The following is a 17,984-nucleotide window of genomic DNA, read 5'->3' as shown; positions in this document are numbered from 1 at the left end:
TGGATTTAATTAAGGGTTCGAATCCTCCTTATCTTAATTTTGGTTTATATAAATTACCTTAACTCGAAGTTCGAATCCTCATTCTAAATTGTAATTGGGATAAGGATTTAAATTATTATTATTATTATTATTATTATTATTATTATTATTATTATTATATATATATATATATATATATATATATATACCTCTTGAGTTAATGTATCAGTTAACTTATTTATATTCTATATAAGCTAAGCTTGTTTGAAAGAAAGCTATCTGTATTTAATGTGGTGTATTAAAATTAACTTAGTCAAATATGATCTTCACCATTTTTTTCTTAAAAAAATAATTTAATCCAGTATATCATCGATTGAATTCAAATCTTCTATTCTAAAATTTAACATTCAACCATCTATTTTTATTTGATGATTGTTAAGTTAATTTTTAATTATCTAAGATTAATGATGTTTCAAAGACAATCGAGACTAATTTTTTATGATTGTACCAAAATGACTTTAGCCGACATCATCATTTTTCGAGTCTAATTGATTCGGACACTTGTAAAACTACGTTAAAACCTCAGTATTCTTTCGATGTTTAAGTTAATATGAGATTTAAAACATTGACTATACTTTTTATATAAGAAATATATGTATATTGGAACATATTTTTATAATATATTTTGAATACAGTTACTTGGATAGAAAATTTTATTGAATTTAACAATGATCATGATGCATCTCTTACAGACTTAACTATGAACCCATGATATGATAGCACTTAATCAAGGTACTGATCATATAATACCGAGATATCAACCCTATAACGTTAATATGTCAATCGAATGATTTTAAAAGTATCGACTATATATTATTGAAATATCGATCATGTCATTAATTATTCTCATGTGAATGAAATCCAAATTTTATGTCTAACAATCTTAACAGCAAGTTTGGGGCATCAAATTTCATCTTCATCCATCACTTTTTAGAAATAAAATAAACATAAAATGATTGCACTACACCATCTGGTACGGTGTGACTTGATGAAATATAATAATAATATTTGGATCATGAGAGACATGGCTTGATCTAAGCTGGTGGTATTGTGATGACACACATGCATTAGGAAATGAAAAAGGTGGGGGATAAGAATCGGACCAAGTCGTCGATTTATGATCGAAGACCGTTGAACCTAATCTCCCATGAAATTAGTACGTGAAATTACAATTAACAATGAAATTAAATACGTGTTTTGTGTGTTTTATTGATGAAAATAATAGAAAATAAGAACAATCATTCAAGAAGCTTTATTGAAATAACTTTAGTTGAATACATTAACATGTCCCAGATTAGGAGAGAGGATTTTCCTCAACAGAATAGAGAGATTTCCTTATAAAGTTAGGGAAATCTTATCTTCTATTATGTAAGATGGTACTCCTGATAAGGATACCATTCTTGGATCGATGCAAAGAATGGTTTACAGTGAGTAGGGCAAGAGCAGATCGTTGCTACTGTTGCGATAGCTGTTGCTGTGAGGGCACAGGCGTTCTCTTCGTTCTCCTTAAGTCCACCGACTGTTGGTAAATCAGTGAGGCAACGAAGGATACCACGGTGAGGATGAGGATTGGCCGTGGAGCCTCTTAGGAATGTGGCCGCAGCGACGTTGGTCGCTGGCCGAAAACAAGGGCGAAGCTTCGCTTTTCTCAACGATGTTGGTCGCTGGCCAAAGGCAAAAGCAAAGCTTCGCTTTTCTCAATGATGTTGGTCGTTGGCCAAAGGCAAGAGCGAAAAGCGAAGCTATGATACCATGATGAAAAGAATAGAAAATAAGAATAATTATTGAAGAAGTTTTATTGAAATAATTTTAACTTGAATATTGAGCGATTAGGATTTGGCAGCATCATTTGTGCCGCTAAATAGCTACTCTGCTCACCCACCTGCATGGCTAGCGAACTTGACCCGATTAGGTGAAATATACAGCCACTCCAAGAACAAATAATTGCAACTCAGACAAAAGAGTAGGTTTGCATTGACAATTAGGAAGAAGGGATTATTAGGTCATGAGAGATCACCGTTTCATTGGTCAGCTCGACATGAACCGAACAACGAACTAAACGTGTCCAAAATCCAAACGAGAAACCAACATGCATGTAGGTTGACACCTGGCGGCTACTGTTTTCCGTTTCTTAATGTCAACCCCCGATGTCAAAGGGTTAGAGTTGAGCACGGGAATTGCGTGATGCTCGACGTTGTTAGCCAATCCAACGCCATAACCTGTGGAAGTCAAAGCAACCTCACAGATTCTCAATCGTGGATGGGGACAATGCTTTAAACAACGTTATCCTATTTGCATCTACTCACGTGGACATGTCTCTCTCTTGTAGCGACCAAACCGAGCTGGCGTTCTCTCTCTCTCTCTCTCTCTTCCACCAATTGGTCGTAGTGTTTTTAGTGTGGGGATGAGTACGTGGAAAGGACGGCCTTTGGAGGTGGCCAAGGGGCGCCGCCGACAGCCTCTGCACGGCACGTGCCGTGCTTTCTTTAGTCGCGCCGCGGCGAGCGACGGCCGCGCGGGCTTCAACCAGTGCGGGGATTACGTGCTTCGACGGTGACACGGTCAGTCTAATATTCTCGTCTCAACCATGGCTGTTTTCCTCTCTCTCTCTCTCTCTCTCTCTCTCTCTCTCTCAACATACGTTAAGGATTAATGTGGAACGAGTCAATCCAGTTCGAGAGATTTGTGTTAATACTTGAGTTACCTGTTTGGAAATTTACTATCAACGGATACGTGATTATCGAGTGATGATCATAAACTTGAAAGACGATCCTAAGATCACTTCTCTTCCTTTATGATAAGAAAAAGAGGAAAGGACTCTCTCTTTTCTCGAACTATTCGGGCTCATATTTAGGAACATTATATTACTAACTTGAGCATCAAAAAGATTGAATTGAAAAACCTCTCTCGACAAAATATTTTCATCTTGAAAGCATAATATTTCCATCTCAAAAGTACAATACTTCCTGCTCAAGAGCATAATACTTTCACCTCACGAGCTTGACACCTTCATCTCAGATCCACATTGGAGATGCAATGTTTTTACCTTAAGAGTTCGACACCTTCATTTCAGATCTACCTCGAAGTCATATCAAAATCATTTCGGACAAGTCTACATATACTAGTCTAAATTATTGGAGTGACCAAGACGCCAATAATATTTTCTCCTAATACTATCTAAAACCATCGTATCTCGATAAAAAGATATTTATAACTTGTTCATAACATTCATATCATATCTCAACGCTGCTCGTTCGTTTAGTTAATACCAGCGGTCGACAAATTCATCTTTAAATCCCAAGTGGACCACTGTTCATCCTTTAAGCTAATATTAATATGATGTAGACTCTTAATCTAATACCAAAGATAAGATAAAGCTTAATTTAATATTCTAACACTTTTGACCATCTTCGGCTAATTGGGTTGCTCTTCTGCGATGATTTGTGGCTCCTAAAGTTATAACTAATCTTAGACTACAACTACCTGTAAATTAGGGTTCGAACATGAACAACACAAAAGATTCCGTGAATTTATCGTCCTCGATAAAGTAGTTACAAGAATGGTACTATAACATTTAGGTGGCATATAGTATATTACAATTGGATGATGATAAAGCTATAATTTATAGCTTAAATTGAAGAAGTCTAGATAAATATAGATGGTGTGATAGATGTTGATGATGTTCGAATCAGTCGGATTTGATTCTGGGCCATACGTGCAACAAGTTCGTTGGATGGGTCGACGTGCACAAATATCAAGGTCAGATGTGATGCCTCGACGAGCTTTCTCCGACGCTCTACTTAGCTTCGAGGTGGAAGACAAGAGTTTTGAGTAAATAATGACTAACCTCGATTATAATGACTTAATAGGCTTAACCCAGGAAAATATTTTATGGTATGAACAAAATATTTCTCTAAAATTTATATTAATTAAATTGATATTCATGGGGTCGAATTGTTAACTGAGCCTATTTCGACTAATTGACTGTTCCGTCGAGCTATGATTGAATGAATATTTTTCCTACCAATACACTAATTTCATCGAGAATGATTCGTTATCATACTCGACATAAGTTATATTTTTTCTTTTTTATTTTCTCAAACAATAAGTATCGAAAGTTTTCTTCCGTATTATCGGTATTATGAATGTTTACGTGAGGCAAAACTCATATTTGATGTATTTACCATGGGAAGTCGAAACAAATACAAAATAAAATAGAGAAATTGTATTTTTATTTCCTTATAATAGTGCTTTAAGGTCACATGCACACACACACACACACACAAAAATAATAATAATAATTCGATGAAGCTTGCATACAAATCAAAAACGTGGAAAGATTCTTGAATGCATGCATATGTCTCCTTGTCCTTTGATGATTTGGATTTGCTCCTAACTCGTGAGATGCATTTTGTTTTCTTTTAGTAGGCAGGAAGAAGCGGTTCAATGAATGCGGACGCAGATGTGAGTTACCCTTCATGTGGATTCAAAGTTGCACGTTGTTCATTGACGTGGAAACACGCTAATTGATCATGGCGACGTTGATTGATGTAGAGACATATCGATCATTGATATGTTGATTCGTTTGCCTTCGCGTCAATACTTTTAGCTTATGATTATTATTATTATTACATCATCGAGGAGATAAAATGTGTAGTGTAGGATTATGAGAATTTTAAGAAAATCCCATGTGGTGTTCTATATATTGCTGAAAGATTTGGTAAGTGGTGAGGATAATATTTAATCTAAGAACTTGCTGTCCAGTGGATAATAGAATGAGATTATTGAGGTTTGCCACATCCATCAAATTTCAAATGTGGCATAGAGGGTAGGGTCTGACATGCCCTGTTGACTTATATTAAAACTATTTATATATAAAAAAATTAATATCCTATAGTGGCAGATGATGATTCTCTCCGTCATAATTCATATTATAATTAGCAAGTTATTCTGAAAAATAAAATAATTAAAATCAAATAAAGTTGAGTACAAAGTTATAAATACTATCAAAATATTCTATCATAATATTAGTGACTAATTTTCGGACGAGATTAATACTATTTCTTTAGTCTCATAAATATATGACATATTGTCGTATCCAAAATCACCTAAGGTATGTGCTAGCAAAGAAATATATATCCGTAAACTATCAACTTAAACATTAACCTTGTATGGTCTAAAAAAATTTGCATAATAAAGAAAATATAAAAAAGATGAATGTGCAAGTAATTATTATTATCGTACAAAAGAAAGGATAAGATAATTGAAATCTAAAATAATAAAAATAATAATCATCTTTTATTAGGCACAAAAGGTTTCAAAAATAAGTTGAATGAATGCACACAAACAGGACTCCGAATCCGAAGATAGATTCAGACCTAATGTTTACCTAATAATTTTTTCAAATAAAAAGTTTATTGCGTTATGTTGTTTTGGATCACAGTTATTTTTCCCTTTCCATGTGTGATGATGGCAAAAAACCTGACATGTTCGTTTATTATTTTTTTTTTTTTTGTCCAGGTCCTTTGAGGACTACACGTGGTTAAGGTCTATATTAACTCTTTACAAATGAGTTATCGCTTAGGTGTCAGTTAGATAATTCTAGCTAAGAATGTGATAAGATGGTTTTAGAGCTTGCTAAATCTATTGTTATATTTTATATTACTTATCAAGTGTTTACTAAAATATCTGCATGTGAGATCCTAAATTAAACGTTTCTTCTAACTCATATTTTATTTTGTATGTCCTCGTAGGACCCTAAGATGTTACGAAGAGACTGACCCTACAAAGAGATATGCAAGGGTGTCACATGACTTAGGCAAAGCCTATTAAGTATATGATAAATGATATCAGAGTAGAACAAAAATATATTTCAATAAACACTTTATAGGTAATAAAAAATACAAATACAAACTTCACAAGCTCTGAATGATCATGCAACAAAAGGTCTAAGATGATCTGTCATGACCAAGAGTATATCTAAGTGTCACACAAGGTGACAAACTAACCCTATAGCTACATCGGTGGTACAAGGTTGGATGGACCCTTAGAGTTTTTTTTATCGTTGGTTCACTATTTTATTATATAGTAGTATCCCGTCAACACTTGTGGAGACTTTTGATTGTGATAGACTGACTTATATCTTTATTGCATGATCATTCAAAACTTATGAAATCTATCTTTGTATTTTGCGTTACTTATTAAGTGTTTGTTGAGATATCTAGACCCCGAGTTAAATGTTTCTTCTAACACAATGGTGCTATAGGACATAGGCAAAATTAACTAAGTCTGTAACAATACGTTAGAGACCCGATCATACACTTTTCCAATAGTTGATGTAGTCTTCCAATTGTTGATGGAGTGATGCCCTTTATCCATTAAACCGGGACACGTTCTCACGATCGAGGAACTGCTTTAGCTACTATGTTTGATAACCCATTAGCTTCTTGAAGGAATCACCATACTACTATACAAGTAAATCAATAATTATCTTACAATATGTTGAGCATATATATCATCTGGTAACATGTTAATCACAAGATATTATAATGTAAACTCGTAAAACATATGAATAACTAATAAACATCAATAATAGGAGGAATCACACTCTAATCGTAATCACACTCAATTTAACTATAATCTAATTAAACCAACCAACCTATCTGAAATCCTCATAAAACTAGGATCATCCTCGGATCCAATTTGGGTAGAAGAGGCTTCTGTGGACCACTTCCAATTGTTCAAACTGGCTAATTGGGCTAAGGTTGGGCCCTGCACGGCATCGGGCCAAGCCACAATGGATCTTGGTCCGAGGTCATGTGTACAACACGTGCAAGGAACAAGATGAGGGTGTTTAAATGGTTCATTCGAAGGATTGTGTCCCTTAAAATGACGAATGAGAGACACCATTTTGTCAAACTATTAAGAGTGTAATATGTGTTTTCTTCTCCATTAACTGTTAAAAAGATATAACATACATCTCATAGAGTGCGTTAGGTGGATGTCGCTTAATAGTTATGCATGTGATTAAGATATATTGTACGATTTTATTTATTGTACGAGAACTATTATTGTTTATAATGCTTAGTAACCATCCACTATCAACTCACCTCATATGCAATCATTTTTCTCAATAAGCTCGATGAATCCAAGTTGATATAACATTATAAAAATATTAACAAAAAGAAAGAAGCTTATTATTTCGATACTCTTTCTTACTATTCATAATATATATGAGTTGTCATCAACCTCTCAAGGGTACTTCGGCTTCGCCTGTATGGTTTCCTACTTGATGAGGGCGATGTCAAAGAGGTGGCCTCCTACGGGAGTAGAGCGAAGTCTTAGAGGCTGTCGTTAAGGGGAGAAGCACATGAATTGAAGCATGCATGGATACGCTGTTGAAGTATATTTATATTACTTGGAGACTCGTAGTGTGGTTGTATTTTTAGAGTGCATTTTACTTACTTTATTTTGAATTTTAAATTATTACAAATTCAATTTTACTAACTAACTTGTGAAAAATGAGTTACTAATTTTTGTTTAGTGATACAATTTTCATTGTATTTTAAATATTGCATATATTTATTTTAAATTTAAATTTATATTTTAGTTAGAAAAATTCGAAATCGAGGTTTGACCCGAGCAGGCTGTTGGTCGGACCGGGCCAAATCCAGCCCGAGTCAGGCTTAGGCTCGGTCCAGGCGTCCAACCGAGCACTGAGCCCAGAAGTCCAGCGGCCTGCGGTCCTGCACAAGTGTGCCACCGGCGACCGAGCGCGCCGGCCCAATATATATATATATATATATATATTCCTGGGGATACAGGTCAGTTGTATGAAACCCTTTGTACATGAGCACAAATGAAGCAATCAGACCATCATCATCACCATGTGAAGTAGATGAACACACTTCACACACTGATCTAATCACCTTCGCTACAAAGGAAAACATTACATAGAAGCATTATTCATCTGTAAGCCCCTGCATTCTGCTGCTGCGTCTTCTTCTACAAACACCTTCCTCCATATCCTGCATTCCTGAAGAGCGCCTGCTTTACGTCCTCGGCGCTTACGACTGCCCTCTGATCCATGTCCTGTGTAGCACAGCCATCGGCGGCGGAGGACGACCAACATGAAGATTTCATCGTCTCAGAAGTGCAGAAACTAGTTGCAATATGTAGCCAATGCCTGCAGATGTCTTACCTCGGAGCAAGACGCCTGCATGCCGAAGTCACTGAAGCAACTCACCACGCATTGTTGGATCTCCAGTCCCAGCGGCTCCAGGGTGCTCACCGTCGACAGCAGCAGACCCGGCTTGGCCGCGCAGCAGATCTCGATTCGGGTGTCGTTGTCTCGTCTCTCCACCTCGAACTGCAAGATCGCTTTGCATGGGGGTTATCAGATTCGAAGCCCGTCATCGAGCTTTAGTGCGAGCCCAGCACAAACATTACCTTGGGGGAGTTCCTCACCAAGGCCTCGTTGGAGTTCAACTCCTTGAAGATGCTCAGTAGACTCGCCTGCTCCGGGCTGCCGTCGATCTCCTCCTGCAGGCGCTTGATCCTCTCCAACAGCTCCTTCATGTAGTCGATGGTGTCCCCGAGAATGGATGTTCTGTCCATCTGGTGAACCCAAAGTTTCTATCAGTCCACCTGATGGCCGGTCATAAGAACATGGAGGACTCTGGAATCGCTTACCTTGCTGATCTTGGGAACAACAGATCGCAGCATGGATAGCCGATCGTTGAGCCGTTTCCTTCGCCGCCGCTCCGCCATTAGATTCTTGGAAGGCATCCCCTCGAGCTTCTTCTTCTGCTTCCTCTCCACGCAGCCGCTCAGTTCGAACATACTCGGCGCCTCCCCGGACTGCGCCACCTCCACTTTGCACGCGCTCTGCCACTCTCCATGGACGAGGCCGAGCTCGCCGTCGTCCAGCGTCGACCTGACCGACGAGGTCTGGATCTCCGGCGCCGCCGTCGTGGCCGCCGTGTACACGCCGCCGCCTAGCGGACAGTACAATTCGCTCAAGCAGTCGAAATTAGGATCCACGGTCATGGCGACGCCGCCGTCGAAGGCAGTAAAGCTGGGAGGGACCAGCGCAGAGCTCTGCTGGAAGCAGTCCATGTTCCCTTCACAGGAGAAGAACTCGCCCATTCCCGCCGGAAAGGAGTCCCATGCATCTCTTCTCAGGGAAAGCAGCTCCTCCAAGAAGCCATGCTCATCAAGCTCCATTGCTTTCCTGCCTACCAAGCACTACAAACAGAAGAACAAAAGCTGAGGAATTATATATACAACCTCACAGCATCAAATGCAACATCCTTTCCAACGAGGTAGGTTGTCGGCATTGCATTAGAACCAATAGAGCTTAGCCTAATATCGCAATGGAATCTCCTCTCTCTGTCTCTCTCCCCCTATGGTCTTTCTCACGCAAATCTGCAGTCCTGAAGGGGTGTTATAATAAAGGGAAGGACTGAGAGCTTTGACCCACAAGTCTGTCGGAATCGAAAAGGATGGAGGGAGAGAGCCGAGGCCATGTCAGGTTCCCTGGCCACGTACCTTTACATATAACTGGGTATATATAGACATACATATATAAGTTATGTAACATGCAACAATCTCGCTCTCTTTCTCTCTCTCTCTCTCTCTCTCTCTCTCTCTCTCTCTCTGCTTGTGGTGAATGCAATGGCAGTGGTCAACGAAGACATGGATGACGACTTTTTGCAGAAAGCTGAAGGAGTGCTGCTTGAGCTGATTGCATGGAGCTGGGAGACTGATTGGCCACCATATATATATATATATATATATATATAAATGAAACGAGAAGAAAACTAGTCAATGAAGTGGACTGCAGGATTCAGCAATAATAAACATGAAGGCTGAAGCTTACCGTGTTCACGACAAGTTATCCGACTGCCGCAGATTGCTATGTATTCATTTATAACAAAGAAAGTAGAGGAATACAATTTGCTTCGATTGTGGTGGGTTCATCAAACACAAGCAAAACACTCGTCATTTTCTACTCCCACGTAACGTTCAAGTACACACTCATTCGTGTTCTTGACACAATTAAACATATTTGATTTGGCAATTGCCGAAAACCCCCAAGCAAGCGTCGCGTGCAACTTATTGTGACCATTATTGTTCATACTCGTCTGGTATTTATAAGACTCATTCGAACCTCCAATAGACGAATATGTGAATGGGTTCATGCTGATTTCCTCTGGGAAACATACTGAGCTAAATTAATGGGTTTCCTCTGGAAATAGATATTAGGGTTGTTTATTGACCGGTCCTGTCCTTCCGTGTAGGTGTTGACGAATGTTTGTTAAGTCATATCATGTCTTATCAATGCCTTCTATCACAATAAATCTCCTATAAATCAAAATCAAAATCAAAATTAATTCTATAATATATATATATTAGAAATAAAGTTAAAAATTAATTTTGTATTACTAAAAGATTAATGAATAGATTATAATTGTCCTAAAATATATTATAGATCTCAACACATTTGTCACATATTTCAATGATAATTAAATATCCATATAATTAGTTTAAAATAATGAAAATTTAAGATTTTATATATTGAAGTTGTGTTACACTTTGAATCATTTAAGTTTATGGATTATAATGATATGCATTTACCATGTACCGTACTTAGACCTGATAATTAATAAATAATAAAAAGAATAGTATAAATAACGCATTACTTGTTTCAAGAACAATGGGGGATGAAGTCGTCCAACGTGCAAGTTTTCGCACATACAAACAGAAGGAAAAAAAAAAGCTAATAATCAAAAGATAGCCTAAGTTGCGAGAATGTACAGAACCAATCGTGCCTTTTTAATGGCAGTAGTAGTCATCATAATTTTTGCTTGCTTTTGCTTCATCTTACAAGCTAAACTTCATTGGAATGTTGCTGTACGACGAGCATGGTTTAAACAACTGAACCAAATCATGCACTACATCACTCATGATCAATATTATATGTAACCATCGTTGCATTATAGACTTGCAGTTTTTTTCGTGAAATGTGCCTACCAATTAAATATGATGCGGATGATATTATTTAAATGATATAAAGAGGACAGTTGTTCAGCTAACGTATGGAGAGCAGAGGAAGTACAACGCATTATATCTCGGTCAAGCTAAAATACATTATACCTTTGATTATGTATATAGTTATTCTCTTCCCACTACCGAACAGTGAGTGCGGGCTTAGAATAAAAGCCGAGGCTCATTCTAATTTACGTCACGACTAGAGGCACGAAGTAATGCTTCGAACGAGCACCATCACCGTCGTTCGTGGGTGGAGTAATGACTCAAATCCCGACACAAAGTAAGCACGAGTTATGGATGAAGCGACTCATCCTCCTCCCCTCCTCCTCGTCCCGTGTGGGAAAGGAGTGTATGGTCAAAATTTAAACCCAGGTTGACAAACCTCGAAAATACAGGTGGCAAGGGCCAACATCACCATAAGCTCGGAGCATCTGCTTGACAGCCTCGTCTCATCGTGCGTGGTGACAAGAGCTGGAAGCGAAGCCTTTATCTCTCTCTCTCTCTCTCTCTCTCTCTCTCTCTCTCAAAACCACGGCAGTGCAACTCGGCCCACAATATTGTTCTCACCACCTTCTCAATACCACCCATCTCTCTCTCTCCGAATCTTCTTGTCTCGTTTCATCTCTAATTAGACGCAGATGGAGACATGGAAGGGTAGGAGGAGAGGAGGCCACAAGAGGCCAGAGGCGGAGGACCTGCAGGCTTTTTTTCTCACCTACAACTTCGGGTTTCGCGTGTATATAGTAAAAAGTAGGGAGGGGTACGGGTTACAGATCCACTGGGCAGCCCTATTCAGCAGGCACTCCTTTCTTGGTTTCAGGGCTTCTTCTACAAGTCATGCAATCAAACAGAGGAGAAGGCTAAGGCTCCGTAAAGGCCGGCTAGCTTTGCGTTGGCCTCATCCAGCTCGATCGGGAGAGAGAGGGAGAGAGAGAAAGAGAGATAAAAACACCTTCTCTTTGTCTTTGAAAAAGAACTAACCACCGAGCGCTAAAATAATCGGTAGGAGAGAAGCAAGTTTTCGTGCGTTGAATCATCACAAGCAAACGAAACGAACCTGAAAAGGAGGGAGGGTGGGGGTGGCAAAAGACAAGGGGAAGCAGCCATCAGCGTCCGGGGAGAGCTTTCAGCACCGGCGCGCGTTTGGTTCAGCTGGTCATTTCGTCTCGTGTACTGCTGGCTGGTTAATATATCTGCACCAAATTGCAGGAGCCACGGAATTAATTACATGAGAAAGAGAAAAGAGATATACAAGTGACAAAAGTTGCAGTGGTCCACGACCACCAGTTCAAATGTAGGTTTACGTGACTGTGACTTCACCGAGGGAAAGAGTGTACCGACGAGGATTGCAATTAGATGGTGACGACCCAACTTAACGTCAAGGAAGATGCTGTAACATTTGTCAAGGGCATGTTAGGTCCCGTTCAGATTACGGCCTAAATTATAGACACGCATAGTTCACATTAAAACCTGTGACTCCGACCTTTATCTATCCCATTCATTGGCTCCATCCTCCCATCAACTGTTTCCCATTCTAGTCATGACTGATCGCCTTTTCTGCCACCAGCATTAGATTAGATTAAAAGAAAAGAACTGTTAGCGTGTTTAGTTATCTCGAGCATTAGCAGAAATTTTATAAGATTCGAAGAATTATTTATAATGCCACATAGGTTTCTCACCTGCTAAAATAATTGGCAGCAGACGACGACACCATTTTGCTTGTCCCCAACATTCACGAGGGTACCACAAGTACATGGGCCACTCGTCATAGCAATAGCATTTAGCAAAAAGCCTGCAGAGTTGGTGATTGAATAGAATCAATCCATCTTGGCTTCAATGTCCACGACGCTGTGAAAAAGAAATGTTTCAGATTGCACAGTACAAGTTTTGATAATGCAAAAGTATTGAGATATCATACCAAAAAGGACCATGAATGGTCAATCCACAGTGCCCAGCCTCTGAATTCGGACCAGCAGTCCTCCTCGATCATTAACATTTCCTGTGGGCTTTTTCCACTACCTCAGAACAAGTGCTTGCCGATGCCCAAGGGAGTACATCGTGGTACAAAGATGCCTTGTGATGCAGCAGCTTGGGACATGGGAGAAGCCACAAGGGTTTACGTTACATGAGACCAGACAGGAATGGCTTGTGTCCTCGGAGTCCTCTCGATGCTCAGAATCCCAATACCCAAGTGATAGATGCCCCCAAGTAGCATCGTCTTTTCATAATTTTCAACTTTCAACCCAAGTTTCATTCCATGAATACGGAGACTGGCATGACAAAGCGCACAACTGCCTGCCTGAATCCGAATAATGATTACCATAAGTCATGAGCTCACTTGAGATGCTGCTCATAAGCAACAGAATGCAGCCAAATGTGTACCCATTTGCAATCTAAATGTAGTCGATATATGTTCGATAACGTTGACCCCATTGAAAACCAAAGCACATTAAATGCAAGAACGTAACCCCAATCTTGGGGATCCATTATCGCCACCACCACTCATCAAGACTGTAGCCCCCATGGTTTCTTCCACCACCACTTTGATACCCTGCCGCAGAGGCATTAAATGCAAGTATTAAGAGGGGGAAAGAAACAAGTACATCAGAAATAGATAGATGACTTCAACCAGTCGAAATAACACTTTTATTGATTTCAGAGGAAGAACTCACAATTCCAAGTGCTAACCAGTTCGAGGGACTTTCCAGATTTAGGTGTTCTTCCACCTTGACTGAAATGAAACAACAAGTGCTGTGTTTACATTTGCACTACATTATCATATACTCAAACAAAAAGAGTGATGCAGCATATGTTTCTGCGCAACCACAAGACAGAAAACAACATAAAGCCTTATTAGCAAGGGAAGGGGAGGAAGAGGGGGCGGAAATCATCTGCTGAAGCATGCCATAACTTAGGTACCATGAAGTCCAACTACGAGTTGGTGATGTCTGTTGATTAGTTGTGAGAATTGAAGTGAATGCTGATGTTTAGTTGAAAAGTTTTGCTATGTAAGTTGATCTGATGCATGGAAAACTGTTCAGGTGCCGATTCAGCAAGTGGAATGAATTTATACTAATGAACTCATCATCTTTGATTGCTGTGGACAAATGGGACACAATGGAGAAAAGATCCTCAAGGTCCCTTTCCACAACCCTGGATAAAATTCTCCTTATGTAAAGAGTAGTTCCAGAATTTACCACTTCATTCCCGCCATTACATAATTCAGATAATGAAAATACAGATTAAAATAACAAACATCATAGTCAGACAAACTAATGGAATTAGCAAACCAAAGAAATAAAGAAAACCTGCCACGACCTCTGGACTGTGACCTCATCTGAGTTCCAAGTTGAGAAGACCGAGATCTAGAATGGGACCAACCCCTGCCCAGATCATGATCTCTAAGGAGATGGAGATCGAGAGCACCAGAAAGGGTACCAGGTAAGAATGCAGAATCTTAGAGCATCATTTTGGAATCAATTAAAGAGCCTGATGTGACAACAAGACAAGGTCCCAACTATTCATGGTCGGCTACCTGAAGAACCTAATATTTTATCACAACAATTACTAAAATTCCTGTGCCCTTGCAATTGGTATTACATGACAAACTAAGATAGAGAACAACTAGCCATAGAATCTAAGATGACCATTGAAAAGTAAATTCACCTTATCCTTATAAATATAACCCATTAAAGAAGAGAGCAACCGTTTAATACTCCGGCAGTTTGTCAAGGAGAAAAAATGGAAAATCAAATAGAGTGTAAATTCAACTCGGAGATGAGAATACACAAAAAAAAGAAAAAGAAAACAAAGTGATCAATAACACAACTGCTTCAGCAAGATAATAATAAGATTTTCGATATCTCTACTCTTTGTACAACTTATAATTATCAAAATAAGTGCAAGGTTGCCATGCTGATGGGTGTGCCAACAAACATTAAAATGTATCATGCCAGTGCTAACAAATGCACAAGGTAACAACATATGTTTAGGATAATTTTTAACTTGTGCCACTCAGCAGAGATGCATGCTAACAACTCCTATGTTAACTACCATGGTATGATTTAACCAATTTTTGGCTCATGCCACTCATCACAGGAGCATGCTAACCATCCCATGCCGACTAGCATGGAATGAAATAATACCATGCCTGGAATGGTATCGAAATGCCCCTGTGCTATAATACAACTATACTTGGTTAAGTGAACCACATGTAGGCATCGGCGGCTGAAGTTCAAAGTAGGAGGCATTCAACAGATAAATCTTTGTATTTAATGAAGTTAAAAGCCGATGTCTACAATTGCAGGGAGAAGCAAAAAGAAGACAACAAACTAAAATTAACTTAATCCCACAATTGATGGCTCCTATAGTCCTGAAGTTCAAAGTATGAGTCAGGCTGATATCCCTTCCAAACCTTCAACAGTATACTCAACAGATAAACCTTTGCATTTATTGAAGTTAATAGTTGATGTCCACAATTGTAGGGAAAAGCAAAAGGAAGAGAAATAGCCAAAACTAACTGCATCCCAGTATTTTACATCAATTCAACCAGCATCATGACATTGTAATGCAAAATAATTATACAAATAAGGACAATAAAGAACACATTGTGATAAATAAGGTATCTACTTAAATGTAAACAACAATGTCACAAGCATATGACCCTCACGGTTCACTAGATTGACCTAGACCAATCTCAGGTGTACTTGATTAACTAATAAATAAATAAAATAGAGCTAAGCAGAGAGAAAAGAAAGGGATATCATAACAGAGGAAAATTGATAAAAAAATAATGTATTATCGACAGAGATAGCACACATGGGGAAGAAAGAATATGCAGTAAAGGAGAATATTAACCTGAAGCAGTACAGGCAGTGGATCCTAAGCAGCACCAAGTACCACATTTGAAACTTTGGCTCTTTTATGTAATAAATAATTCTACATGGCAAGAAACACAACAGATCCATGACGCAAAGAAAAACATTATGCACACAAGTCACCTTGCAATTCTTGTTCTCCATTTGGTCCGCCAACTTTATTGATTACCAGAAGCTCCCACATTAGTTATATAACACTGCCCAAAAGCTAGAACGATGGGCCAATGCAAGACAACAAGGTGGACTTCACTGCCTTGATATTAAAGCAGTAGAATTTGGAGGTAAAGATCCCCTGTCCAGTTTAACCAGCCCGATATGAGACCCTCGGGGTTCAATGATTCCACAACTCACATCTTCTTTTCCGCCTGATAGGGCATATTTTATTTTTGGTAACCTATCCTCCTACCGCTATTCATGGCCACATCAGCATCAGGATCATCACGCCGGACTGCACCCCCCAGTCAATGCCGATTCCGCAAAGGTCGGACGGCGCAGACCAAGTATCATGCCATCCTGCAGGAGTCAGGATGGCGTCGACCGAGTAGAGCGCCATCCCGTAAAGACCGGATTAGCACCGACCAAGACAGCACCATTCTGCGAAGGCCGGGACAGCGCCGACCGAGGACAGCGCCATTCCGCGAAGGCCAGGACGGCGCCGACCGAGTACTATACCATTCAGCAGGATTTGGGACAGCGCCGAGCAAGTACAACGCTGGCAATCATAAATATGACAGGTACGGCTGGTCCCCCGGGTGAAAGATAAAAACCCCTCGTGGGGGCGACAACATAGGTGACTGATTTTCCACTCAATTCTAACAAGATCTTCAGAGGGGAGCCCCCTTCCCGACCCGACCTGTGTGCAGAATCTGTTGACACAGAAAGGAGGCAGTAAGCCAAAGGGAGTTTCCCAACTTTGGAGCCAGAGCCCAAGCCCGACCTCACCAAAGCACGATCGCTGACGTGGACGATCCTATGCATTCGGGACTGAACCAAGCCGTGCTGACTCCATCTGCCACCGTGTGAAGGATCCCTATCACCGCCCAATGATTTTCTTTCCGAGAGTCAGCACATTGTACCCACACCGACCCGACTACTAGGTCAACAACAGAACCCTAATCCTCTCTCCAATTTCCCGACATTATCCCCTACAATTGCTTCACAGACTCTATAACTCAAGGTCCCGTGTTTGTTCATCACATCTCTGTGGAACCGACCCTAAAGCATCAACGCCGCAATACCCATCATGTAACATGAGATGAAGAGACCCGGTTGACCAGAATCATAGCATGATATGAAACAAGAAGTAAAGCATCCGAGTCCCAGGGTGCTAAAGATGAGAAGAAGATGATCCGAAAGAAGAATGAGGTCGATTAATGAAGGATTTACCTCCTGCGTGGAGAATCCGCCTGGAAGGAACCAAAGAAAGAGACTGGACGCCATGGAGATTACCACCATCTCGGGGATGGACGCGAGGGTTTCTCTTCGACCGGGTTCCTCCGACGAAGACGAGTGCCCACATGGCCCTCAAGTTGCGTATTTATAGGGCTCGAACACCCGTGTACTTTTCTGCTGTTGGGCTCGTCAATTAGGCCCATCCATCCTAAATTTTAATTTTTTGCTTTATTTCTTGTATGATATAAAAATACGACAGTTATAAATGTTTTTATTTTATTTATTTCTTTTTTCTGTGTGATTCTGTCGTCACACGTCAGCCAGATATTTTCGTTTTCGGTGCAGGAAGCACAGGAGAACTCGGTCACGTCATCGACCGTGTTCCACCAAAATAAAACATCCCGACCGTCTCCACCCCGATCCATACCATCCGACGTGGCGTGTTCGCCAACCGCACGTTAACCGACCTATTTCCTGGGTTCGAGTATCAGTTCCATTAAAAATGAGCTACCCTCCTCCGAGAAAAAGATAGTTTATTTCCTTCACGGGTATTAATATCCGTTTCTGAGAGATGTTTCGTGGCCTGCATCGAGGCTCGTAGAGCTGTGGGGCCCTTAGAAGTGA

General features: G+C 39.9%; 1 protein-coding gene across 3 annotated transcripts; it reads right to left on the bottom strand.

Annotated features, from left to right (window-relative positions):
- Window positions 1–7,898: 7,898 nt before the first annotated feature.
- On the bottom strand, window positions 7,899–17,486 carry LOC135581558 (transcription factor BHLH3-like). 3 transcript variants are annotated; one of them, XM_065123235.1, is made up of 11 exons: window positions 17,355–17,486; window positions 13,764–13,822; window positions 13,010–13,642; window positions 12,771–12,939; window positions 12,575–12,648; window positions 12,376–12,481; window positions 12,149–12,284; window positions 8,731–9,285; window positions 8,488–8,655; window positions 8,240–8,407; window positions 7,899–8,130 (listed from the first exon to the last, which is right to left on the bottom strand). In XM_065123235.1, the coding sequence occupies exons 8-11, from the start codon at window positions 9,262–9,264 to the stop codon at window positions 8,044–8,046; spliced, it is 957 nt and encodes a 318-aa protein (XP_064979307.1). In that variant the 5' UTR covers window positions 9,265–9,285; window positions 12,149–12,284; window positions 12,376–12,481; window positions 12,575–12,648; window positions 12,771–12,939; window positions 13,010–13,642; window positions 13,764–13,822; window positions 17,355–17,486; the 3' UTR covers window positions 7,899–8,043. The 3 variants fall into 3 exon arrangements, with proteins under 3 accessions (XP_064979307.1, XP_064979308.1, XP_064979306.1); XM_065123236.1 differs by having other exon boundaries at window positions 12,396–12,481; XM_065123234.1 differs by having other exon boundaries at window positions 12,149–12,481.
- Window positions 17,487–17,984: the final 498 nt, after the last annotated feature.

The sequence above is a fragment of the Musa acuminata genome, chromosome BXJ2-8 (genome assembly GCF_036884655.1).
Source record: "Musa acuminata AAA Group cultivar baxijiao chromosome BXJ2-8, Cavendish_Baxijiao_AAA, whole genome shotgun sequence".
In the NCBI taxonomy this organism is placed as follows: Eukaryota; Viridiplantae; Streptophyta; class Magnoliopsida; order Zingiberales; family Musaceae; genus Musa; species Musa acuminata.
Note: the sequence above shows the minus strand (reverse complement) of the source record. Positions and strands in the feature narration are given on the sequence as shown.